Source organism: Podarcis melisellensis (genome assembly GCF_964234715.1).
Source record: "Podarcis melisellensis genome assembly, chromosome: 12".
Taxonomy (NCBI): Eukaryota; Metazoa; Chordata; class Lepidosauria; order Squamata; family Lacertidae; genus Podarcis; species Podarcis melisellensis.
In genome coordinates, this window is record NC_138544.1 from 23,093,698 (window position 1) to 23,118,603 (window position 24,906).

General features: G+C 40.8%; 3 protein-coding genes across 5 annotated transcripts in view; 2 read left to right on the plus strand and 1 right to left on the minus strand.

Annotated features, from left to right (window-relative positions):
* ANKRD28 (ankyrin repeat domain 28) overlaps positions 1 to 7,759 on the plus strand; it is a gene marked incomplete at its 3' end in the record, with an annotated part of 89,835 nt that extends 82,076 nt beyond the window's left edge. For both annotated transcript variants that reach the window (XM_081883174.1, XM_081883173.1), the window contains exons 22-28: positions 240 to 327; positions 414 to 497; positions 1,661 to 1,806; positions 2,422 to 2,504; positions 3,591 to 3,673; positions 4,428 to 4,519; positions 5,808 to 7,759. In XM_081883174.1, coding sequence (XP_081739300.1) covers positions 240 to 327; positions 414 to 497; positions 1,661 to 1,806; positions 2,422 to 2,504; positions 3,591 to 3,673; positions 4,428 to 4,519; positions 5,808 to 6,094 — 863 coding nt within the window. The remainder of the gene's footprint in view (positions 1 to 239; positions 328 to 413; positions 498 to 1,660; positions 1,807 to 2,421; positions 2,505 to 3,590; positions 3,674 to 4,427; positions 4,520 to 5,807) is intronic.
* Positions 7,760 to 9,714: 1,955 nt separating this feature from the next.
* Positions 9,715 to 24,664, minus strand: BTD (biotinidase). The gene is made up of 4 exons (XM_081883343.1): positions 24,525 to 24,664; positions 14,626 to 14,851; positions 12,917 to 13,066; positions 9,715 to 10,950 (listed from the first exon to the last, which is right to left on the minus strand). Exons 2-4 carry the CDS (start codon positions 14,845 to 14,847, stop codon positions 9,802 to 9,804), a joined length of 1,521 nt encoding a protein of 506 aa, XP_081739469.1. The 5' UTR covers positions 14,848 to 14,851; positions 24,525 to 24,664; the 3' UTR covers positions 9,715 to 9,801.
* Positions 24,543 to 24,906, plus strand: part of HACL1 (2-hydroxyacyl-CoA lyase 1) — a 32,375-nt gene continuing 32,011 nt past the window's right edge. For both annotated transcript variants that reach the window (XM_081883276.1, XM_081883277.1), the window contains exon 1: positions 24,543 to 24,666. In XM_081883276.1, coding sequence (XP_081739402.1) covers positions 24,595 to 24,666 — 72 coding nt within the window. In that variant the 5' untranslated portion in view covers positions 24,543 to 24,594. The remainder of the gene's footprint in view (positions 24,667 to 24,906) is intronic.

The window sequence follows — 24,906 nt, forward strand, 5'->3', positions numbered from 1 at the left end:
CTCTGTTGGTTTCACCCATTTCTATAATAGTAGCTGTGTGACAGCATCGTAGCCATGAAAAAATGGTACCTATGGCTACATTTACCTGATAGTCAGGAGTGTTCCAAAATAAACATCAGTTTCCAACATGTGACACATAAGGAATAAACTATACATTCTATTTATACTTAGTGTTTCATAATAAAGACCTCTGATTTGTATTATTTTGCATTTGCTATCTGGCATTTAAACCATTTTAGGTCATGACAGCTGTGTCGAACTTCTTTTGGAGCAGGAAGTTTTCCAGAAAATGGAAGGAAATGCTTTCAGCCCATTGCATTGTGCTGTGTAAGCAACTTCTACATGGATTTCATTTTATCTTTTTAACAAACTGCAGCTTTTCTGGAAGTAATTCCCTTTTAAATTTCTGATAGGATTAATGATAACGAGGGCGCTGCTGAAATGCTAATTGATACCCTGGGTTCTAGCATTGTAAATTCTACAGACGGGAAAGCCAGGTAAGGTCTGAAGCACATTTACTAAAAAGAATGTTCTGCATTTTCAGTTCTGCTTAATAAGTAGCCAGAGTTGTTGCTTTATGTGTTCTCTGACTGTTATCCCAGTAAGGGAGGTGGAGCTTGAATGTAATGAAGTATTTTGGTAGAAAGCATGGCTGGTTAGAACCCTGGACAGCAGCATGCCAACTACAACATTTTGTCGCAGGTTTCATGTGTTTAATCTAGATTAAGGCCCCATCTGCACTACACATTTTAAACAGTACCATACTGTAAACAGTCATGGCTTCCCCCAAAGAATTCTGGGAACTGTGGTTTGTTCAGGGTGCCAAGAGTTGTTAAGAGACCCCTATTCCCCTCATGGAGCTACAGTTCCCAGAGTTCCCTGGGAAATGGAATTGGTTGTTAAACCAATCTGTAGCTCTATAAGAGGAACAGGAGGCTCTTAACAGCTCTCAGTACCCTTAATGAGTGACAGTTCTTCGGATTCTTCGGTATGATACTGCTTTAAATATATAGTTCAGATGGGCCTTAGTCTAGATCTGTGTGTTCTAATTTAAAACAGCTGATGTTTTAATATCTGTAAAAGCTTAGTATTTTACAATGGTAGATTAACTATTATATATGTTCTAGCTAGATTTAATACTTGACTTATAATTTCAAGCTGACTGGACTATTCCCTTCCCTATACATTGCAGTGATATGTATAATTTATAATATGTTCAGTAAACAAAGAAATAAAGCTGTGTGATCCTACATATAAGTATCTGGAAATCCTTCATTAAACTTATATAGGATTGCGCTTTCTTTACGCAGTAAATCAAAACTCTTTAAAAAATAATTTATAATATGAAAAGAAGCTTTGGATATTTTGGGCTGAGATCTGGGTTTGGACCTCTTTTGTAATATCTGCGGTGCTTTGCCCAACCCCACTCTTTCTATATCTCCTGCCCCTTGTTATTCCATGAAAAGGGCAAGAGGGGAAATGAAATGTATATAGTTGACTCTAAAGTGTTGAGATAATTCAAATTCACAAATCATAATCTTCTAAAGCAGTTTTTTCTACAACCGTTAGACGGGTTATGCTTTTAGGTAGAATCATGCATATGATACTAGTTGTTAGCCTGCTTTTTATCTACAAAGTGTGCTCTTTTTCTTCTCCCCAGAACTCCTCTCCATGCAGCAGCCTTTACAGACCATGTAGAGTGCTTACAGCTTTTGCTCAGCCATAATGCACAAGTAAACGCTGTCGATTCTTCTGGGAAGACCCCTCTAATGATGGCTGCAGAAAACGGACAAACAAATACAGTTGGTAAAAAGAGAACTCTTGTGTATTTTCTGTTTTCATTACTAATAACTATTAATTCTACTAACGTAAAAAGCCTGCATTAGAACTGCATAGGCCATTTTTAAAAGTAGATGTGCAGATTTCAAATTGATCAACCAAGCAACTTTCTTGGGTTAATATTTTTATTAATCAACAGAATTGGATTCAAAAGAACACGCATCCTCTTAACAACTACAGTAGTTTCATAATTTCATTCACAGGATAAGCCACAGTGTAAGTTAGTGACTTAAGAGGATAGAAAAGCATAGGATGATGAAACATGGGGCAGTAGGGGAATTTGCACACACAAACAAAAAAATGTTACCAACGGTTACTTGAGTGGCAGGAGAGACTATTGCATTCGGATTCACAAAGGCATCCAGTTGGCAACTTTGTGAAACAGAACGCTCAACTTGAAAGGCTTTGGATCTGATACAGCAAACATGCTCTTATGTTCTTAATCATGTCAGACCTATTTACACTTCCGAGTTGGGAACAATCTCTGCTGATGAGATAACAGTAAAAAAAAAAGTTGTACACTATAAAGCTTCTGTCTATAAATGCATCTTTTCAGTTAATGTGACACTTTACTTCTTTCAGAGGTGTTGGTTAGCAGCGCTAAAGCCGATCTGACCCTGCAAGATAAGTGTAAAAACACAGCACTGCATTTGGCTTGCAGCAAGGTATGTAACCTTTTCCAGTTTGGAGCTTCTGCGATTTATTGCTGGTCTCGTTGTGGTTTTCATCATTTATCCATTTGAATAAAGTTGGTCTAGAGCAGCAGTGGTGATGCAGTAGTCTTTTAAATGCACTGGGAAAGAACTACACCTTGAGTGGGGTGCCGAGTTCTTTATCATGCTTGCTTCGTTCATAGCTGCATCAACACTGAGCCACTTAACAGATTTTTAACAATGGCTCGGCCCTACAGATGTTTTGGGACTACAGTTCCCAGCATCCCAGACCACTGGTCCGGTTAGCTAGGGATCATGGGAATTGTAGTCCCAAAACATCTGGAGGACTGAGTTTGCCTATGCCCACTTTACCTCAATGCTGGTGGCAATCACCACACCTTGTGACAGAGCACTTCATAAGTTAATTATGCATTGTATATGCATATGTGTGGATGATATAAATCAGGCATAGGCAAACTTGGCCCTCCAGACGTTTTGGGACTATAACTCCCATGATCCCTAGCTAACAGGACCAGTGTTCAGGGATGATGGGAATTGTAGTCCCAAAACATCTGGAGGGCCAAGTTTGCCTATGCCTGATCTAAAGCTAAGACAATGAAGTCCATCTGTTGAGCTTTTTAAGGTGTCCAGTGGTCTGGACTCTCTACCAGAACTATTCCATTATTGGGCAGATGAAACATCATCCCTTATACTGGATCTGCTTGGAATACAGAGGGCATTTTGGCAAAGGGGTGGGGGGAAGAAGATGATACAGTTCAGAAACTGAATGAAGGAAGAGAGGCAGCAGTGGGTACAAAAATTGTAGACACTGAAGTAAAAGACAGAAACATGCAGTCTTCACCACTATAATATCTAAGTATATTGGGCTAAGTATCTTGTGTCCTTCTGCAGACCATACTTAGCGCTAATAAAAACTCTGCCTACTAGTGCCAAATCTGTTGCTTACATAATCTAAAGAAAACGTGTGTAGATTGTTTCAAATATACATGTTAAATTTGCCAAGTTTAAAATAATAGATGTTTGTTTAAAAGGAAGAATAAAGAATCTCTTTTTCCTTTTCCTTCCTTTTTAAAAAAGGGTCATGAAACTAGTGCCTTGTTAATACTGGAGAAGATTACAGATAGAAATCTCATCAATGCCACCAATGCAGCCTTGCAGACGTAAGTACAGCTTCATATAGCACTGAAAATCTATTATTGAAGAAACTATATTTAGGTGAATGTAATGGAGTGGGAGCAGGGAGATTATGGGGGAAAGTGCTCACTAAAAAAATTTTGTGTGATAATTGGCAATATATGAGCTTAATCTATACAATATTTTAAGAAATGGTCTTCATGGAAACATTCGGCAAAGGCAAGGCAGAATAGAAATATTAACAGTAAACCAAAGAAGCAATAATTTACAGGTCACAAGGCAGGAAAATAGTAATCATGCTGGCTTAAAACAAGGGAAAGAAAAAGGATGTTTTGCTAGTTGCTGACACAGTTACTATACTCTGATTCATGTTTGCTTGGAATAGGATAAGAGTTAGTTCACAAAAAAATTACAGGTTACACGAGAACCAAAGAACTGCTTAGTCTCACACCATATAGATTCTGTATTTAAAACCAAGGTTGGCTAACCTTTGGTCCTTCAGATATTGCCGGACTATAACTCCCACCCTCTCTGTATTGTAGTAATAGATTAATTCTACAGATACATAACAAGCTACTTACAAATATTTAAACATGCTCAAATGTTTGGATATCACTTTTTCTACTCTAGAAATTGCAAAGGCTTGCTTTAATATGTATATTTAATATGTATATCCTTTTCACAAGGATAGAAATGAAAATACTAATATAATCAGACAGTAATCTTTGTATGCATTTTTAATATGTTTGTTGTAAGATTTGTGGGTGGTTGTCTCTGCAGACCTTTGCATGTTGCTGCTCGAAATGGATTAACGGTTGTAGTTCAAGAACTTCTAGGAAAAGGAGCAAGTGTACTTGCTGTTGATGAAAATGGTAAGTAAATCTAAACAGGGTAAAGTTGAATCAAAAGAGCCTGCATAGCACTTCCGTTTCCAGCAGTGCCATATTGCCTCCAAGAAGCCTGGTATTCAAAGGTATGCTGCTTCTGTATTAGGGTCTATTTTCCATGAATTTGTCTAATGCTATTTTAACAACAAGGGACGCGAGTGGCACTGTGGGTTAAACCACAGAGCTTAGGACTTGCTGATCGGAAGGTCGGCGGTTCAAATCCCCGCGACGGGGTGAGTTCCCATTGCTCGGTCCCTGCTCCTGACAACCTAGCAGTTCGAAAGCACGTCAAAGTTCAAGTAGATAAATAGGTACCACTCCAGTGGAAAGGTAAACGGCGTTTCCGTGCGCTCCTCTGGTTCGCCAGAAGCGGCTTAGTCATGCTGGCCACATGACCTGGAAGGTGTACGCCGGCTCCCTCAGCCAATAAAGCGAGATGAGCGCCGCAACCCCAGAGTCAGTCATGACTGGACCTAATGGCCAGGGGTCCCTTTAGCTATTTTACCAAACCATCTAAATCAGCGGTCACTTGGTTCGCCTGCAAATTCTAAACCATGGTTTAGCATTATGTGTTGCTGTTCACCTTGGGCTTGCATGCTCCCCACCTTCTTCCCACTGCAGTTACAAGGAGATTGGAAGGTTCAATATTAGATTAGCCACAGTTAAGCATTATATCCAAACCTTAAAGTGCAGCTAATTGCTGAGAATTAACCACCTTTATAAACTGTGGTTTGAAGTTGACTTGTTTCCACTCAACACAGTTTGGATGTCACAAAAGTTGTGGCCAGTCAAACAGAAGCTGCGCTAGATCAGGGCGGTTGCACACTAACTCAGAGTCCCATTGCACAAATGGAAACCCATTCCCACTTGGCAGACGGACACAGTTGTCTGTCACCCACATAATCCAGTTTTTAATTAGTACAATTGTACTTTGGTTCTCGAATGCCTTGTAACACAAACCTTTTGGCTCCTGAACACTGCAAACCCGGAAGTGAGTGTTCCGGTTTGTGAACATTCTTTGGAACCCAAATGTCTGACACGGCTTCCAATTGAGTGCAGGAAGCTCCTGCAGCCCATTGGAAGCTGTGCCTTGGTTTTCGAACGTTTTCGGAAGTTGAACGGACTTCTGGAATGGATTCCATTTGAGAACTCAAGGTTAAATTGTATAGCATAACAAAATCGTACTTTGCTGCTGTACCAAGTGAATGAACTTTGATGTCTGAAATTTTGGGTGTGTCTTGAACTAAAATTTATGATTTTATTCTGACTCTAGGTTATACACCAGCTTTGGCCTGTGCTCCCAATAAGGATGTTGCTGATTGCCTAGCTCTCATTCTGGCCACAATGATGCCTGTTTCGTCAAGCACCACGCTACCTTCCCTTACTTTCAATGCCATTAATCATTACACCAACACCTCAAAAACTGTCACCTTTGACTCCTTGCCTATTATCAGGAGTGAACACAGCTCTTACTGTAGTTTCAACAACATTGGCAGGGAAGATGGCTACCCATATACGGAAGAAGATGAACTTAATGACTCGGATTCTGAAACCTATTAAGAAGCTTCCTTGGAGGTCAGAAGAGGAACTCACTTGCTGAATTTCAAGATTGTGTTGTTGGAGAAAGCAGTTTCTGAATATAAAAAAGGGACACCCAGAAGAGGTTTTTTTTTTAAACAAACATGGGTGCACATGAAACATTTGTGCAACTTCCCAAAGGCTTTTAAAAGCAGGTTATGCAAAGGAAATGCTTCAAATCCATGGTGCAAAAGAAAAGAAAAATTACACAAAATGTTATTTAATTGCAGTGTACTAGGTTGTCCATGGTGCCATGAAGAATCCTAAAAAAGGCTGTGCACCATTGTCTGTCTAAATGAATAAACAAGTTATACAACAAAGAAGACAATAGATTTAAATCTTACCAAGATCATTTTTAAGGCAATAATTGAGTTTGGTACAGAAGGCGTTGTTTGTGCAGCAAATTGCCAAAGGACCAAATGAATAACTTAGACTTTTTTTAATTTAAAAAAAACCACAAAAACTTTTTTTGAAAAGTTGAATAGGTTAAATAAGTAATAGTCTTAACCAACCCCTAAATTACTTCTGACAATTAATGTTAGATTTGGTTTTAAATGTCTTATTTGTTTTTAATCACCTAACAGCCTCCCAACACAGTTAAATGTACCATGGGGGGGGGGGAGACTTAATTTTCAGTTTTGTTTCTCTGAGAGGAAATGAAAAGGAACTTGTCACAATCTTATAGTAGTGAAGCTGTACTGGCTTAACCAGGAGTAGTCAGGGTGAAACTTGTACAGTAGTATAATAAAAGGGAGATGAGACAGCGATGCAGTATTTATTGCACAGCTTACTTTTACGAAAATAAATCTGTTTTAAATATATATTTTTATTCAAAATACAGGAATGGTAATTATCTGGATGAGCAAAACTGCATCAAAAATGAGAATTGTAAAATCCTGACACCCTGCTAGGCTGCCTTAGGGAAATGGCATTTTCTACAGCTTGCCCAGTCTTCTACATCATATACAATGACATGAGATTTGTGCCTCTATGATGTATATAATTTTTTTAATTAAAAAAAACAACCTCCTAAGCTTTCATGGCACAGGATGTGACTGGGGGATGGTTAAAATGGTTTCCCTCTCATCAAAAAGGTACAGTGATGAATCTTTGGAAATGTATTCCAAGTCCTTCAGCTAGAGTTACAGCTTGCCTTGAGTTTGTCTAATTTATAACAGGCTACTGTAACAAAAATGAATAAACTGAAAAATGGAATGCGTTTCTCGATCCTAAAATGAAATTTGTTAAAATAGAGGTATTTACTTTATTTGGTTCTGCTTTAATTGAAAAGTAACATTTTTAATTATAACTTGCTTATGTACATGCAAGAACATATTCTTGCATGTTGAGGTAAAACACAAATGACTTGCTATAAACTGACCCCAACCTTCTTTTATCCTTTTTGTATTGTGAAACTGGAAACCTTAATGCCATTGTAAATTATCAGCTTGTTTTCTGAACATAGTGTGGAAACACAGGACAGTATTTTGATCTATTTGATAATTTTGTGGGTTTTTGAAGAATTAATGAGCATGTACATATAAATAGCGACTGCTTGAATACTGTATTTACCTGCACTCTTTGAGTACATCAAGATTCCTGTGTATATTTTACAGAGTATAATAAAACCCAGATGTGAGAGTTGTATTTAATGAATAATCTGTGTATCTATGTGGGATAATTGTTAATTCCTTAAAGGGCTTCTCTTCATTGAATACCTCAGATTTATAAATCCTATTCTACAAAACCTTTTTGGTCCTGTTGATTCTAAAGCAAAGAGCAATCATTCAGATAACTAAGCTATCTTCCGGAGGCCTTTTAATCATTGATCATATGCATTATTACTGTTGGATAATTTGAAAAGCCTGGGGCCTTTGCTTTTCCATATCGTTCTCCTTAATGTGCTGTGGCATTGCATAAAATGGAATGGATGGCTTACTAATTGATCAAAAGGACTGTTAATTCCACCAGAACTTGGTAGCATTAGCACTCTAGCTGTGAAATAGCTGGATATTGTCCGCCTGAAAGTTCTTGGTAAGCCTCTCTTTCCTAATGTAGGTAACTTGCTGTTGCTGGTGAGTGATGCTGACATGCTACAACAGCGAACAACAGTGCTTTTATTTATACAGTTGTTTTGCATTTACTCATAAATTAGCATTACATTTGACATTTCTCTTGTTTTCTCAAGTTCATCCTTTTAGGCAGGAAGAAAAAAGATGAAGTGCAAGGAAAAACTGTTGTTTTTATAAATATCTATCACACTGGAGTCCTTTAAAGCTTCTGATGTTTTTTTGTGGGGTGGGGTTCTGTTATTGAAAGTGGAATTAGAACACATCACTTAATATAGTATCGTATTATTAATATAGTGGCATATTATTCTGCAACATCCTTTCTGTTCACTATAAAAGTCATTTCTACTTGGTATTAGTATTATTTAAATTTGTATACTGCCCTTCATCTGTCAATCTCAGGGTGGTTCACAAGTGTTTAACCTACCCACACTGGATGCAAAGACCCAGCATGGGTTTCTCAGAAACAAGTCATGACAGACAAATCTCATTTCTTTTCTTTATTTATAAGAGTTACAAGCTTGGTAGATCAGAAGACTACTGTGGACATAGTGTATATTAAGTTTAGTAAGGCTTTTGACAAAGTCCCCTAGAATCTTCTTACGGAGAAGCTGGTAAAATGTGGGCTGGGTGGGGTAACATTTAGGGAGGAAGAACCAGCTGCACAAATATAAGATGGGCGACAACTAGCTTGCCAGTAGTACATGTGAGAAGGATCTTGGGGTCTTAGTAGACCACAAGCTTAACATGAGTCAACGGTGTGATGCAGCAGCAAAGAAAGCTAATGCTATTCTAAGCTGCATCAACAGAAGTATAGTATAGTGTCCAGATCAATGGAAGTAATAGTACTGCTATATACTGCTTTGGTCGGATCATACCTGGAGAACTGTGTCCAGTTCTGGGTATGACAATTTAAGGAGGATATTGACAAGCAAGAACATGTGCAGAGGTGGTAGCCCAAGGTGATCAAGGGTTTGGAAACCAAGCTTTTATGAGGAACAGTTGAGGCAGCTGGATTTGTTTTAGCCTGGAAAAGCAGATACTGAGAGGCGATATCACAGCCATCTTCAAATATCTAAAGGGCTGTTGCATGGAAGATGGAACAAGCTTGTTTTCTGTTCTGGAAGATAGGACCTGACCAATGGATTCAAGTTTCAAGAAAGGAGATTCTAGCTAAATATCAGGAAGAACTTTCTGACAGTAAGAGCTGCTTGACAGCAGAACAGAGGTGGTGGACTCCCCTTCACTGGATTTTTAAAGCAGAGGTTGGATGGCCATCTGTCCTAGATGCTTTAGTTGAGCTTCCTGCATTGCATGTGGTTGGACTAGATTGACACTTGGGGTCCCTTCTAACTCTATGATTCTATGTGACAACAGGCACCTAGTTGTATGTGACAACTCTAGTGTGATGTCAGAGCTAAGAACAAACCCTTTTGAGATCAGCCAAAATTTGTGGACCCTTGGAATTGATAAAGAACCTTTATGAATTCATGCAACCTAAAATTACTTTTCAGGTATACACAGTACAAGAACTCCATTGGACAATAATCTCCTTTTATTAAGCAAGCTCCTGAATCATTCATTTTGGCACGTGACTTTTGGTTGCACCAAATGCTTGTTTTAGTCCTTCTCATACCATCGTCCATATAAACCGGCCGTTATTAAGCCAGAAGATGCTCCCTTTTTCTGCATGACATAGTGGTTCTTTTCCCACCCCAGATAGTCCGCAAAGTCCAGAGTGATGCCAGACTTCAGCAAGAGAGGGAAGACAAAAGCAGTGCTGAAATTCCCTTGCAGCTGAAAATCTATCCGTTCAGTAGCCTTTGTGACTTCCTGCCCGCAACTCGTATAGTCGAGGGTGCCGCACTTCACTAACGCACAAGCTTGTACATAGTATGTTCCATGAACGGTATGAAGGCCATCAAATACTCCTAAAGCATAGAGTTCCTTTGATACAAATAATCTCTGGTAACTTAAGGAACAGCACAGAGTATTGGAACAGACCTGGATCTCTCCTTCAGCTTCCATTATGGGCATAAAAGTGAAATTGTCATACATCATTTCGCCATGAAATATAGGTGGAGCTTCCTGGGCTCCTTTCTCAGTTTTTTCACAGTGGGCTTCTTGATCCTCCTTATGACAAATCTGATTGTCCATAGGGGAATTTGAAAAACTCATCTGAATGTTATTGTTGGTTTCACGCCCTGATGTAATAGGGATTTTGGCCACTGTAAGCTTGCCTTTATCGTTCTCCATGTTATAATAAATGAATGATTCTGATGGTGTGTATATACCACTCCCTGTCATACCCAGGTCAGGACGGTGGATATTTGCTGCCAAAAGATTGATGTTGAAAGCAACTGCAAATGCTTGTTGAAATTCTACAGCAGACAGCAGCGGAAGCTGGTTCATCCATGCAGTAGGATACACAGCCTGTTTTAAATTGTGTTCCTTGATAAGCTTCACAGTTGGCTCATAGAACAGGATGTCAAAGCAAGTGAAAACTCCAAATTTGCCTGCAAAAGGCGTATTAAAAACAGTGTAATCTACCTCTGGCGGAGTATCAAAGGCACGTTCAAAATACAGATTTTGTTTTCGGTATCTGGCTATGAGTGTACCACTGTCACTAAATACTACGTTCGTGTTAAAGTGGTATCTCCCATCTGGTGGGCAGTGGCGATCACTGTTATTGCAGGGCTGCTTGGTTCCTAAGTTTACCACTAAAAACACTTGATTCTTCAGTGCCATACAGCTGAGTCGGTGCAGAACCTAGGGGGCAAAAGAGTAAATACATATTCTGTTGCATCAATAGATATAAGCATTGAGCAGTCCTCTATTAATTGGCTGTTGGATCAAACACAAATTAAGCATGTATACTTGAATATATAATGGTTCCCTATGAAAAGATGTTCAGTGCTTGTGAAAGATGTAGTCTTGAACATCTCTACTCAGAAGTAAGTGTGCAGAGATGATTGAAGCTTTCAGTGGTCATTTCCTGATTTTGGCAATATGATTTCGGCTTCTCTCCAAAACATTAAATCACTGTGCTGAAACTTCTCTATTCATTAATTACCTCATAATGCTATTGCTAGAGGGACTGTAATATTGTTAGAGGCGCTGCATTTTTTTTTTTAGTTAAATAAATTTTAAGTGGCTGACAGATCTAATTTTGGGACCATCGGAAGAGGCAACATCTTTCTCTTTAGGTTGTATTCAGGAAAGCCATTCTGCAAGTGGAACAACTTCCGTTTGTGCAATGCAACTTTGGTCTCTCCTTCCCTCACAGAGCCCCCTCTGCATCTGCTCTGGGTCCCCCACCAAGCAGATTTGGGGAGGGAACAGGTGGAAGGGAGAGAGGATGTTCTGCTGCACATGGGGAAGTTGTTCCACTCATGCAATGACTTCATTGGAGTCAACCTTGTGACACTAGACACTGTTGTTGTTCTTAAAAGTAGGGAATTTTTTAGCAAATGCAAGTTGGAGGAAATCTAAAAAGATCATTAGTGGGTTTTTTTATTCAACTGATTTTGAAAGAAAATGCAACATTTGGAACACTTCAAAACTTGAAACTTTATAAGATCCTGCATATTCTGTCAGCAATATAATTGACACTGGGGCTGTATACATCTCTGTTTACTAGTAAGCCTCGTTTGGTTAGAGCAGGGTGCTGATAATGTCAAGGTCGAGGGTTCGATCCCCATATGGGCCAGCTGCATTGCAGGGGGTTGGACTAGATGATCCTCAGGGTCCCTTCCAACTCTACAATTCTATGACACTATGGGTTCGATGGGACTTACGCCAAATAAGCATGTGTAGGATTTCAACCTAAGAAAGCTATCTTCTTATCAATTCAGCTTACTCTAGCAGGGGTGAGCGCTACACAAAAAATCACGTTCTGTGGGGTAAACCAAACCCAAATGTAACATTTGCAGCTATGTGCTTTGTGATCTGTAGGCTATACACATTCTGATCGAATGTATCAACCGTACATTTTGACAGCACCCTGTCACCTGTTTGAAGAAACTGAATCCAGGTCCAGCTCAGGAAGTGATCAACGCTGCCACAGCTGACAGAGTTGTCTGTGATCCTTGTGTAGTGCACCATACAGAATTTCTTCTGCTGCACACAAAAGAGCTAAGGCTTGGGTGGAGTCAGGGTAGATTTCCCAGAATTATAACGATCTAAACCACAAATTTCTTGAAAATCATATTATACTTACTCATAACAGCTTAGAATAAGAAAGTTGGGTTTTGTTTGTTGTTTTTAATGGAAACCTACATATGTAGTCTGAACGTACAAAACATTGTTCTGTTCAGAAACTGTTGTGTTAGCTCCAAATACATTCTAAATCTTCAGGGGAAAACGTGCTATAGCATTTCCATCTTAACTTAGTTGCAGCTCTCTGCAAAAAGTAAGTTTAAATGTCCTTGGGCTTGTTACCTGTAGCAGGTAGGAGATCTATTAACAGCCAAACATAGTTAAGTGAAAGAAATCAATGGGTGTGCATTTACAGAAATTCGCAGTTTGATTGCATTTACATTAACCTTAACTTCATACTTAGAGATTGAAATGGACTGTAAACAAAAATGTTTTGAGATGCAATGCAGTGCGACAGAAAGCACTAGTGAAATAGAGCAGCAAAATATCACTAAGGAACAGAGTGTCACTCTATATATTCCACTAAAGCAAAGAATATCCAGTTTTTTTCCAGTTCTGCAACAGTTATAACAGATACCTCTGTGTCATTGAACAAGTATTCTTCTTTGCATGGATTCCATGTCACAGAGTCAGGGTATGGAATGAAATCCAAGTAAGGATAAATAGACGTCCTGGTGAAGTTGAAGCCCTGAATTCCATCTTCAGGAAAGACAATTATCTGTGCTCCCTGATAGCAAACAAAAATAAAATAAAGACAGCTTTCAGGCAGAATAATAAAAAAAAAGGAAAGGTGCCTTGAAATCTTTTTAAGAAGACTTAAATGCTTCTGCAGATTGCATTAATCTCATTCAAGTGTTACTGATTATCAAAACACACAAGAACACTGTGTTACTTCCATTTAAATTGTGTGTTTTTTTAAAGATAGTTGTAAGACCTTGAACCTACTAAAGGTAAAGGTAAAGGTACCCCTGCCCGTACGGGCCAGTCTTGCCAGACTCTAGGGTTGTGCGCTCATCTCACTCTATAGGCCGGGAGCCAGCGCTGTCCGCAGACACTTCCGGGTCACATGGCCAGCGTGACGAGCTGCATCTGTTTACCTTCCCGCTGGTAAGCGGTCCCTATTTACTTGCACCGGGGGTGCTTTCGAACTGCTAGGTTGGCAGGCGCTGGGACCGAACGACGGGAGCGCACCCCGCCGCGGGGATTCAAACCGCCGACCATGCAATTGGCAAGTCCTAGGCGCTGAGGCTTTTACCCACAGCGCCACCTGCGTCCCATGAACCTACTACCTTGAACCTACTACAGTACTATGAATTAGAAGCTCATATGTGGCTTTACGGTGGAAATGTGGGAATGGCCACAAAACACTCTCCAGTTTCTTTTTGGCTAAAATCCACAAACTTCTTGCCCAGAAGCAATTTCACCAAAGCTTTGGAGATTTACACCAGAACTGTTTGGAAGTGTGAAATGATTCAACTAGATTGGAAGGAAACATAGCGTTTAGACACAGACAGCTGTATCATATGCAGATTTTAAAGGGGATCCTTGCCTTCTTGAAGCAGTGTGGTGGCTGCTTTAACGTGGTGCTAAAGGATCAAAAGCTCTGTGTTTTTGTAACATGTCTATTGACTTCAGTAGCAAACACCACACAAGTAACTGTGTGCTGGATTCACTGGGTTAGGGGAAACCTTCAATTGCAGGTGCCGGGCATCCAAGAAGGATATATGTTAGGGGTCCCCAACTTTCTTTAGGCCCGTGTGCCCATTTGGAAATTTGAAACTTGTGAGCACTGCTGCAATAGTCAATATGTAAGTTGCTCAGAAAAGCTGATCAAAAGGCAGAGGTTAGGTCTGAGCCTCAGCTAGCAAACCACCTACTTGCCCCCAAAAAGCACAACAAAATGTCCATTTCACAGAAGTAAAACCGGGAAGGCAACCCAGTAATGCTCAGATACTTCAAAGGTAAGGACCTTCACAGGGGAAAGTATGAGTGCATCCTGTTCAAATCATCACATTCTCAGTCAATCTAAAAATTAAAAAGATAAGATAAGATGCTGTCTCTTCAACATCCTAGTAGGTTATTCACTAATAGTTTCAAAAGCAAAGCCATTATAGAAGAAAAACACAGGAGCTCCGTGACTCTGGAAGAACTTGCTCAAGATTCTGTTTCATCCAGAACCTCCAATACAGTATATATGCCTACAAAAGCTCCTGTAACAATAAACCAATTAATCTCTTAGGCACGCGTTACTTAAAATATTCGCAAGGTGATTAATTATAGTGGTACCTGTTTAACAGCAGCAATTACTTGCTCTTCGTAAATGTCTAGGTTTCTGTTCATCAGCTGTAATGCAGACCGTCGACCGGTAATAGCTGTTGCATTGGGATTCAGGATGACATGATGTTCGTACACGGCAGCAATGTAATGTCCTCTGTGAACATCTGTGGAGAGAACTTGGAAGCAGACCAGGACAAGCATGCAGCAGCTGCCCACAGGGATGTCAGCCATGAATCTAAAAGAAAAAAAACAACATATTTATGTGGAACATACTTGAGTAAAATCATAGAGTTGGAATGAGGGTTTGCATGTCTTTAGCCCAATGCCCTGCCCAGTGGATGATCTACAATGCAGCTGCAGCATCAGTGACAGATGTCATTGATGTCCAGGACGGTGGTACCTTGGGTTACATACGCTTCAGGTTGCAGACTCCACTAACCCATAAATAGTACCTCGGGTTAAGAACTTTGCTTCAGGATGAGAACAGAAATCATGCTCTGGTGGCGTGGCAACAGCAGGAGACCCCATTAGTTAAAGTGGTGCTTCAGGTTAAGAACAGTTTCAGGTTAAGAACAGACCTCCAGAACAAATTAAGTACTTAACATGAGGTACCACTGTATCACCTTATATGCCTCTGGTGAAAGAGAACTCTTAAGATTGAGATGAAATCGAAGGCTGAAATTTCCACCCATGGGTTCAGCTCCTGCCCTCTGGAACAGCAAATAACATGCTGTCTTTCAGATATTTGTATATTGAAAGCAGTTAGAATTTAATCTTGTCCAGGACACATATACATCGTTCTTCTAAGCATTCTTCATCAGACTTAGTTTCCAGATCCTCACCAGGTCACCCTCCAGTCACATTCCAGTTTGCCATTGTCCTTTTCAGAAAGTGGTGCCTGGAATTGGACACGGACCCCAAACCAACAAGACAAGAAGATGCATTGTAAGCTTCTAATGTCTATTGCTCCTACCATAGTGAACTGAGTGCAGAGTGATGAGATCCACTTGTAATACTCAAACCGGGCATTACAATTGCTAGATTGCATGCCCCCCTTTTTTACAGGATGGTCCATAAATATCAGCACCTATTATATAAGGACCCCTGACCGTTAGGTCCAGTCGCGGACGACTCTGGCGTTGCTGCGCTCATCTCGCTTTATTGGCCGAGGAAGCCGACATACAGCTTCCGGGTCATGTGGCCAGCATGACTAAGCCACTTCTGGCGAACCAGAGCAGCACATGGAAACGGCGTTTACCTTCCCGCCAGAGCAGTACCTATTTATCTACTTGCACTTTGACGTGCTTTCGAACTGCTAGGTTGGCAGGAGCAGGGACTGAGCACCAGGAGTTTTCCCTGTTGCGGGGATTCAAACCGCCGACCTTCTGATTGGCAAGTCTTAGGCTCTGTGGTTTAACCCACAGCGCCACCTGCGTCCCTCTGACCTATTATATACTAATTGATAAAAATGTGAATAAGTCATGTTGGAGCTATTCCGCTTCTGGGAGAGGATAGCATCTACAGTAGATAATTTAACTATCTCTAGGTAATACTGTCACAAGTGTTAAAGCAAACCCCAACACTGTATATGTTCTGATAAAAGGGCAAAGTTAGAATCATAGATTTGTCGAGTTGGAGGGGACTATGGTGGTCATCTAGTCCAACCCCCTGCAATGCAGGAATCTTTTGCCCAACATGGGGCTCAAACCCACGACCCTAAGTCATGCTCTACCAACTGAGCTATCCCAGCAATCACACTTTATTTTGGAAACAGTCCGCCCCTCCTGGAAATGTCCTCTTTTAGTAATTTACTAGCACATCCTGCCATTTCTTAAGAGACAATTCATTTGCAAAGAGTTTTAAGACAGATCCATTCTACAGCTCCAACTGCTTTTTGATAGGTGGTGTCTATTTAAATGATGCACACTGTGTTTGGGGTGTGCACAGAGGTTTGTAGAGTTCTAATTCTTGCAGCAAGAACTTACAAAAGCAAAGCTTACAAAAATACATTATAATTAATAATAATAATAATAATAATAATAATAATAATAATAATAATAAATTTTATTTATACCCTGCCCTCCCCGGCCAGAGCCAGGCTCAGGGCAGCTAACACCAATAAAATCACAGTAAAAACATAATGGGCGGGGGAATCAATTTAAAATACAGGTTACATAGACTCTGAGATGAAGTGTAAGCTGAATCAGTTTGTGCTTATTTTGAGTAATAAATTCCATTTAAAAAATCCTAGCTGGTATGAAAAGAGGATCCACTGAGCTAAGTATTCTTTTTAACTTATATCTTTGAATATTCCAGTAGCTTTTGACCTGCCAGTTTGATTTTGCCCCCTCCCCACCACTGCAAAGTATTATTAATTTTTTTTGGTGGAGGTTTTTAGTTGATGGCCGTATTTACTCTTTGTTGTTTTATATGTATTACTGGTTGGTTTGTTTTTTAAAAAAAAAATATTGTCTTAGTGTTAGCCACTTTGCTTTCTCTTTAAAGACAAAGTGGGATACAATTTAAAACAAATACTGTTGTATCAACACTTGCCCTGTCAAATCCAATACTGTATAGAATGCACAAAATGCAGTTCTACAAGTTGGAAATCTGCACCAACTCACAATACAGTTGCTAAATCACCATTATGTTACTAGAAGCGTTTGCCTTGTTACTGTACAACAAATAATTTCAGGCTAATGCCAAAATTATAATGGACCTAGCTTGTTTTGAACATTAAAATACGTTCCAGCAACATAACTTTGCTGACTTCCAAGGTGGCGGGTTATTTATCTGGCACCCAGCAAGTAAAGTCTAAAGCACCATAATCTCTGAAGACAATTAATGTGACACATTCTGCAAAAGATGTTGAGGGTTCTGGACATGAGGCTGCTGACACCAGCTTTTCCTGACAAGCCCCAAAATGGAGGCAGGGAAGGTGGGAGGGAATGAAAAGTATGCAGTAGTCAGCATTACTTATACTGCAATGTGCAAAAGATGTTCCTTGAACAATGAAATAGATCCTTGTAGAACGAACAAGGCCTGAAGCAGTAGGCTGGGGATTATTAAGAGAATCTGTCAAATAAATTGGAGAGGTAGAGGTCAGCTTCAGATATGCTTGGAGAGACCGACAGTCTTGACCCATTTCATTCTCGTTTTAGGCTCCAGTTTGGGACCAGATCAGCCTTGGTTACCTTGACTCATTACAGTCAAATCTCAGATCCCAAACGCCTCAGTTTTGGAACGTTTTGGCTCCTGAACGCCAAAAACCCAGAAGTAAATGCTCCGGTTTTTGAATGTTTTTCAGACGCCGGATATCCGACACGGCTTCTGCTTGAGTGCAGGAAGTTCCTGCAACCAATCGGAAGCTGCGCCTCGGTTGTCGAACATTTCAGAAGCCGAACGAGCTTCCGGAATGGATTATGTTCGACAACCGAGGTTTGACTGTACAGTAGTACCTCGGGTTACATACGCTTCATGTTACATATGCTTCATGTTACATACGCTTCAGATTACAGACTCCGCTAACCCAGAAATATTACCTCAGGTTAAGAACTTTGTTTCAGGATGAGAACAGAATTTGTGCTCCGGCGGCAGCAGGAGGCCCCATTAGCTAAAGTGGTGCTTCAGGTTAAGAACAGTTACAGGTTAATTACGGACCTCCGGAACGAATTTAGTACTTAACCCGAGGTACCACTGTACAGGGTTTTTCTTTTTCCATCCAGAACTCAACTCAGTTCTGGCACTTCTCAGATGGACACCGTTGCCATTATAAGAGAACAAGGGAGGCTTTCCTGGTGAGTTCCTCTTTTTCAACAAAAAATAGCACCGAGTCATTACATCCTCCAGGAGAGAAACAGCGGGAGCACGACCTGGTTGATTTTCTTGGCCCTCTAAGCAGTTTTGGATATTGTTAACCATGGTTCCAGAAGATGGCAATGTTTGACTACATGACTGTTCATTCATGGGGTCCTTCAAAGTTCCAACTTGGGTTGGAGGAGGGGAGATTTCCCCTTCCCACACCATCTTCAGTCATTTTGGGAGGAGGAGGAAAGATGGCAGCTCTCTCCTCTGGCCTTCCTCTGGAGTTCATAGCCTTCATGGAGGCAGGTGAGGGCTTTGACCAGCTGAAGGGGGAGGATGAACAAGAGGAGGTTGTGACTGAACTGCAGCTAGAACAGGATGGTGTGTTCTTGTCACCTAGAACCAGGCAGCACCTTTGCAAATGGGAGCAGATCCACTCGCCCCAGCAGAAAATGTGCTTGGAATATTGGCATTCTCGCAAGGCAAGGGAGTCCTTTGAGTGTGTGTGTGTGTCACACCTTGTCTTTAAAAGCTTGGCAGTAGGGGTGTGGGAACTTCTTGGGACACCTTTGTTCCTTCTGAACTTCTCGCTCCTGAACTCCTGAATTGTGCTGATGAGCTTGTGCTATTACTTGCCTGAATTAATATCTCTTGCCTATAAGCAAGAGCAGTGGCGTAGCGTGGGGGGTGCAGGGGGGGCCAGCCACACCGGGCGCAACATCTGGGGGGGCGCGCTCGCACTCGCAGCTCTCTGCCCCTACCTGGCTCACTCACTCTCTCTCACTGCAAACAATACATGTGCTTAGGGGGTAAGGGTTTCTTTAACTAATCTAGTGGAAGAGACTCGAGTGCTAAAATCCACGGGTTAGGGGGCGCAAATTACTTGCCTTGCCCCGGGTGCTGTCAACCCACGCTACGCCAGCCTCTGGCTGCATGCGTTGGACAATAGCCAGGACAGTGCCCACCGTTAAAAGCACCAATTGTTCATGCATTTCTGTTTGAGAAATTATGTCGGTTATCAGATTCTGTACGAGAGTTGGAAAGCTGAGAGCGTCAGTTGCCTCGGGAAGCCAGCAGTCAGTCACTGCAAAATGGATAGATATAAACGGCGTGCATTTGGCACAGTCCATCAAGCCGTTTTGCAGCCCCTTTCATGTCAATAGAGTTAGCTCAAACACCATTGACACAAATGGAGGTTAAGTGGCAGCTGCAGTGGTGGCTGCTTGTACCGAAAAGGTTATAGTGTTTAGCATAGAGAGTCATGTCAAAATTTCAAGGGCAAAAAATAACTGGAAAAGAATAAATATGTTGTAACCAAGATTCAATTTAAAAGGGATCCCAAAAGCTTTATGTTAGCAAAGGCAAACCGTTTTGATACATGAATATCGACAAACTAATTAATAAAGTTTTGCCTTACAAAAGAGAGCTATAAAGATAGCAGCACATCAGTACACCCAAGTCAAACTGAAATGCCCTTTTAAAAAATCAATCAGTCCAGAAAAACATTTTATCAATGCATGTCATTGTGCTTTGTTGTTCTTTACCAGGTGTCAGCAAACTTTTTCAGCAGAGGTTAGTGCACTGTCCCTCAGACCTTTTGGGGGGCCGAACTATACTTTTGGGAGGAAAATAAATGAAGGAATTCCTATGCCCCACAAATAACCCAGAGATGCATTTTAAATAAAAGCACACATTCTACTCATGTGAAAACACACTGATTCCCAAACTGTCTGTGGGCCGGATTTAGAAGGCAATTGGGCCAGATCTGGCCCCCGGGCCTTAGTTTGCCTATCCATGTTCTTTACTATTGAACTATGTTCAACTCCATCAACTTTTACCACTGAAGCATGGGAAATCCTGGAATATAATTCTAAAACGGATTTGGGAAGTGAACTCAAACCTGGTGCTATTACTAGCATTTGGCCCTTGGAAGTTTTTCAGTTATACAAAAATACAAATGACCCTGCGTAAGATCAAAGGCACAGACAAACACCCAACATCCAATCCTGCAGGATAATGTTATGTTGCGTGCAAAAAAGTAATACAGAAATGGACGTATGTGTGTTGCTAAGTTAACACCCATGGATGTAGCAGTTTTCCTTTCATCAGCTTTGCATTTGTTTGCTTGCATTAGCAGATAAGAAAAATGAAGCTGATTTTTAGGGATGGGAAAGCATATATTCCTGTATGGTCCTCTTATATGCAACTCCACTGAAAAAAAGTATTGTGGAGGATACAGAAATGTGGTAGATTTGCAGCCAAACCTAAGAAAGATAGTTAGAACATGAAGGGTTTAAGGATCAGTTAAGGCTCAGTGAAAGTGACGAGGGAAGACTTGTTTCCTGTTCTTTTCTCTGCCCACCCCTGCGCTCTCTCTCAGCATTGCAAACAAGGCAGCAAACGTATCTGAAGCTGTCTTTGCTGAATTTCTACCCAAGAACATTTACCTGGATTTTATTTGCTGCTAAGGACAATGCATGCCTGTAAGTAAAATATATTTAAACTTACTTTAGTGTGTGATCTGTTTCTTTGCACCAGGATTAAAAGGAAGCCAGCTGCCTCAAGTAGCTAGAATGTTTTAAAAGGCTTAAAAGCCTGTTCCTAGGCTTCACTAAATCTGTCTAATGATGGGATTTAAACTCTGCTACTGGAACTATTTATTTGCAAGCCCTGCATTTTGAAGAACAGGCACAAGCCATTTTTCTTTTGTTTGCTAGCCGATACATGTGGGTCTGTAGAGGGTTAAATATAATTAATATATCCTCTTAGCAATACCCACTTCAACCTCCATGTGGGATGGGCAAATGGTTCCCTTTTGGACTACTATAAAGCAATGGATATTGTTATCCCTGCAATAATACCAGTGCCCATTCTCCAGCTATTGGTGCCATATTCCTTTCCAAGCAAAATTACAAGAGCAGACCAAATGCAAAACAAGTCTGGTCTTTTGTGTCTGACAAAGGCCAGATCCAGATTATCTAGATTCTAGAGCAGGATAGTTCAGCCTCTGTAACAGTGGTGAATAGCTGGAGCTTTGCCAATTGCATATTAAACATGTCTGACAAAGGACCAGGCATCTGGCCATTTTGGCTTCTAATAATGTGATGTCGTTGATGGGTAATAATATGAAATATTTTTCTGTCTGAGCTAAAATCTGATTCAAGTCTTACTTTAGGACCTGGTAAAGTCACATGATTAAAAAAACCAAAACTTTAAAAACCGATGTGATAAAATTCTGTTAAGAGTGATTTTGTAAAATAAGTGATCTCCTAGTGGCGTTGACGTATCAGAAACACAAATGTACAAATCCGCCCTAAGACTGGGCATGTTCCTCTTATCCTGTGACAAAACATTCTGCATGAGAACACAAAAAACAAAGAAGACTGTGTTCTTATTCACAGACAAACTGTAAATGGTAAATGGCTTCTCATTCTGAAGCCAACTCCCAACGGGAAACCGAAATGAGCTTTGCCTGCACTCCAGGAATGAAAACTAGTTCTCCTTAAACTCCTTCCTCTCCCCCCGCATGCAGCCCACACATGCCCTTTAGAGGGTCTCCAACCACTTACTTTCTAACTAGACTGCAGTCTGAGGTTACTAGAAACAAATGCTTGTAATAAAACATTTTTGTACTCATTCCCTCTGCAAAGTTCTGTACTACAGAAGTAACACAGAATACTTGTCTCCTGAGATCTTGAAGAAAAGCTTCTTTTAATGCCCCTATCATTTGAAGTGTATATTGGGGGAAAGAGCCTACTTGATGGTGGCACCCCATAATGAAATGCTCTCCCCAGGGAGGCTTGCCTGACACCGATCTTGATGTCACTTCAATACCAAGCAAATACCTTCTTGTTTTACCAGATTCTTTAATCAGCAATACATTTATTTTAGGTTGCTTGGTTTGGTTTTTAATTCCACCGGCTGCTTTTATATTTTGGTGTTTTACTGTTTCTGTTTTAATGTGTTTCACTGTCTTTTTAACTTTCGGTAAGCTGCCCTGAGAACCTGTGGGGAGCTTAGGCCATAAGCCTTAGAACCTTCTGACATAAATCGATCAACATACATACATGCATGAACAGGCTGGGATCCGAATCCCTTATTTAAGCACACCAGGGTCTCTTTTCTTTGATCTGCAGACTCGCACACAATATTATAAGCAGCTTTCAAAAGTCCCTTCAGTTTCAAAGGGTTTTGCCACATGGTTATTATTATTGCTGCTGCAAACTTTGCAGTGCAAAGCCAGGCCGGGGAGCCATCTTAAGTTGAGGCTGCATAGGCCTTGTGGTGCATGTGATTCAGATTCCATTCAGTTGAACCTCTGATTACAAAGTTGGTTGGACAGTGTTCTCGAAGCTACCCAGCATGAGTTTGACCAGACTGCAGGAGGACAGGAAGACTGGAGTGCCTGGAAAAGGTGAGGCTGCAGGTCCCTTATTTTGGCTTCTGGTCCCTTATTTTCAAATCTGTAAGTTGACAGCTATGCCCTAAACATTTTGTGAATCTAAGTTTGGCCTCATTGAGGGGCAGTATTTCAATATGAACAGGGAAATGAGAGTACCCGTAAACATATTTTTTTAGGAAAAAAGCACTGTGCAGATATAAACATGTGTTCCTATGAATCCCAGGAATAATATTCTACAACACGGCCTTGGAAAATGGCAGTGCTATCTATCTATACCACACCCATGCATTTATTCATGATTGCTACATAATTTTCATAATGCAGAACAGACAAAAACAGAATGCTACACCTTGAAATGTACTGAAATAATAGACTGGCTTCTCCAGTTTTTAAGTGTCATCATATCTAGAACTAATTTGCAAGAAAGTTGTGAGAGCTTCGTGGAGAAACTTCAGTTTCTCAATTCTCTGGCTGCTGGTGCAGCTGTTGAAAGACAATATACAGATGGAGAAGATGTAATTCTTATCACTAGGAATCTTACACAGTGGTTTAGATAGATAGCTTGCCCATTTAAAATATCCCTGTTCAAGTCAGTTTTTTTTAATTAAAATAAGAAAAGCTGTAGTTCAAGAATAGACCATGTGCATGCAGAAGATCCCAGTTTCAACCACTGACATCTCCAGGTAGGGCTAGCTGGGAGATTCACCTGTCTGAAATCCTGGAGAACTGCTTGCTGTCAGTCAGTGGAGACAGCACTAAACTAGAAGGACCCAATGGTCTAATTTGGGATTATTCAGCTTCCTGTGTTAAAAACGGAACCAAGTTTAACAAAGAGGCACCTGATAATATAATTATTTCCAAAATAAATTAAAAAATCCAGCTTTTCGAGGTCAGGAGGCTTCTCAAAGCAATTTGCAGTAGCATTAAAACATTTATAAAAAAAAAATCAAACCCATTCGATAAAAACCTGCAATGGAGAAAACATCTATAAAAGCTAAATATAAACTTGAAATTGATAAGAGCAAGGAGTGCAGTCCCCCTTCTCCACTACAAAGCGCAACATGTGTGTTGTTATAGGACTGGGAAAACATCCCGAGTCGCTGCTAATTTTTCACAGCAGACACATTACACAACTACGGTATATAGCACAGGAACACCCATTAAAGCCATTAACAACTTATCCTTTTGCTGCCCGTGAAGACCTTCTTCTTCCAACAGGTTTTGGGGACCTGGCTGCTTTTAATGAGGGGGCTGGTGTTTTTGTTTATTGTCTTATGTTTTAATAGCATGCATATACATACACATACACACAGACACACGCACACACACATTACAGTTCTATGAATGTTTGTTTTTAACGATTGTTTTTATTTGTTCCTATTTTATCTGCAATCCGTCTCGACTCCCTGTCAGGTAAATGAGCAAAAAAACCTCAGCCACGCATCTGCCTTCCGTGCTCCCAATTTGCGGGCTCGGATTGGCTAAGCAAGAGGCCAATCGAGAGCCTTTCTTCGTAGCGTTCCACCTCCCCTCCCAACCCTTCTCCATGAGAGTGCGGGGTGGTTTGAGGCGGGCTGCTCCAACGGCTCCGCCCATTTAACGTCTCCCACCTATTAGCTAGGCTCGAAGCCTTTTCCTATTGAACAGCGGCGCGCGTCAATCACGCGGTTAGCGCTTCCCTCATTGGCCGATGGAGCCGTACCTCAGCGTGGTTTAAAGGTAGCCTGCCGTTTGTCTCTCCCTTTCCTCGGGTAAAGACGGTTGTGGAAGCGATGGCTCCGGCAGGGCAGGAAGAAGAATGTGTCAGCGGGGCTCAGGTCATCGCGGAAGCGCTGAAGATGCAAGTAAGAAACGCTCTTGGGTGACCCTTGAACCCCGGCAGCCAACCCGGAAATATTACGCGTTTACTACGGAGAGCGGGAAGGAGCATTTCTTTAGAAAAAGCGTAGTTTTACGTAAAGGGTTCTAGTTCCTGTCGAGGAGGTGTAGCCCTTAATGCATCTGAAGGCAATCATGTTTAGGGAAGTTTTTAATGTTTTATCGTGATTTTAATACAGTATTCCTTTGGGAGCAGCCCAGAGTGG

Bases quoted from the DNA above. Each gene is read 5' to 3' on its own strand.
- BTD (XM_081883343.1), bottom strand. From the start codon at position 14,847: ATGGCTGACATCCCTGTGGGCAGCTGCTGCATGCTTGTCCTGGTCTGC. The intron at 13,067-14,625 runs GTACCACTATAA...GTTTGCTATCAG, and splicing joins TAATTGCTGCTGTTAAACAG to GGAGCACAGATAATTGTCTT. The intron at 10,951-12,916 runs GTATCTGTTATA...TTTGCCCCCTAG, and splicing joins ACTTGTTCAATGACACAGAG to GTTCTGCACCGACTCAGCTG.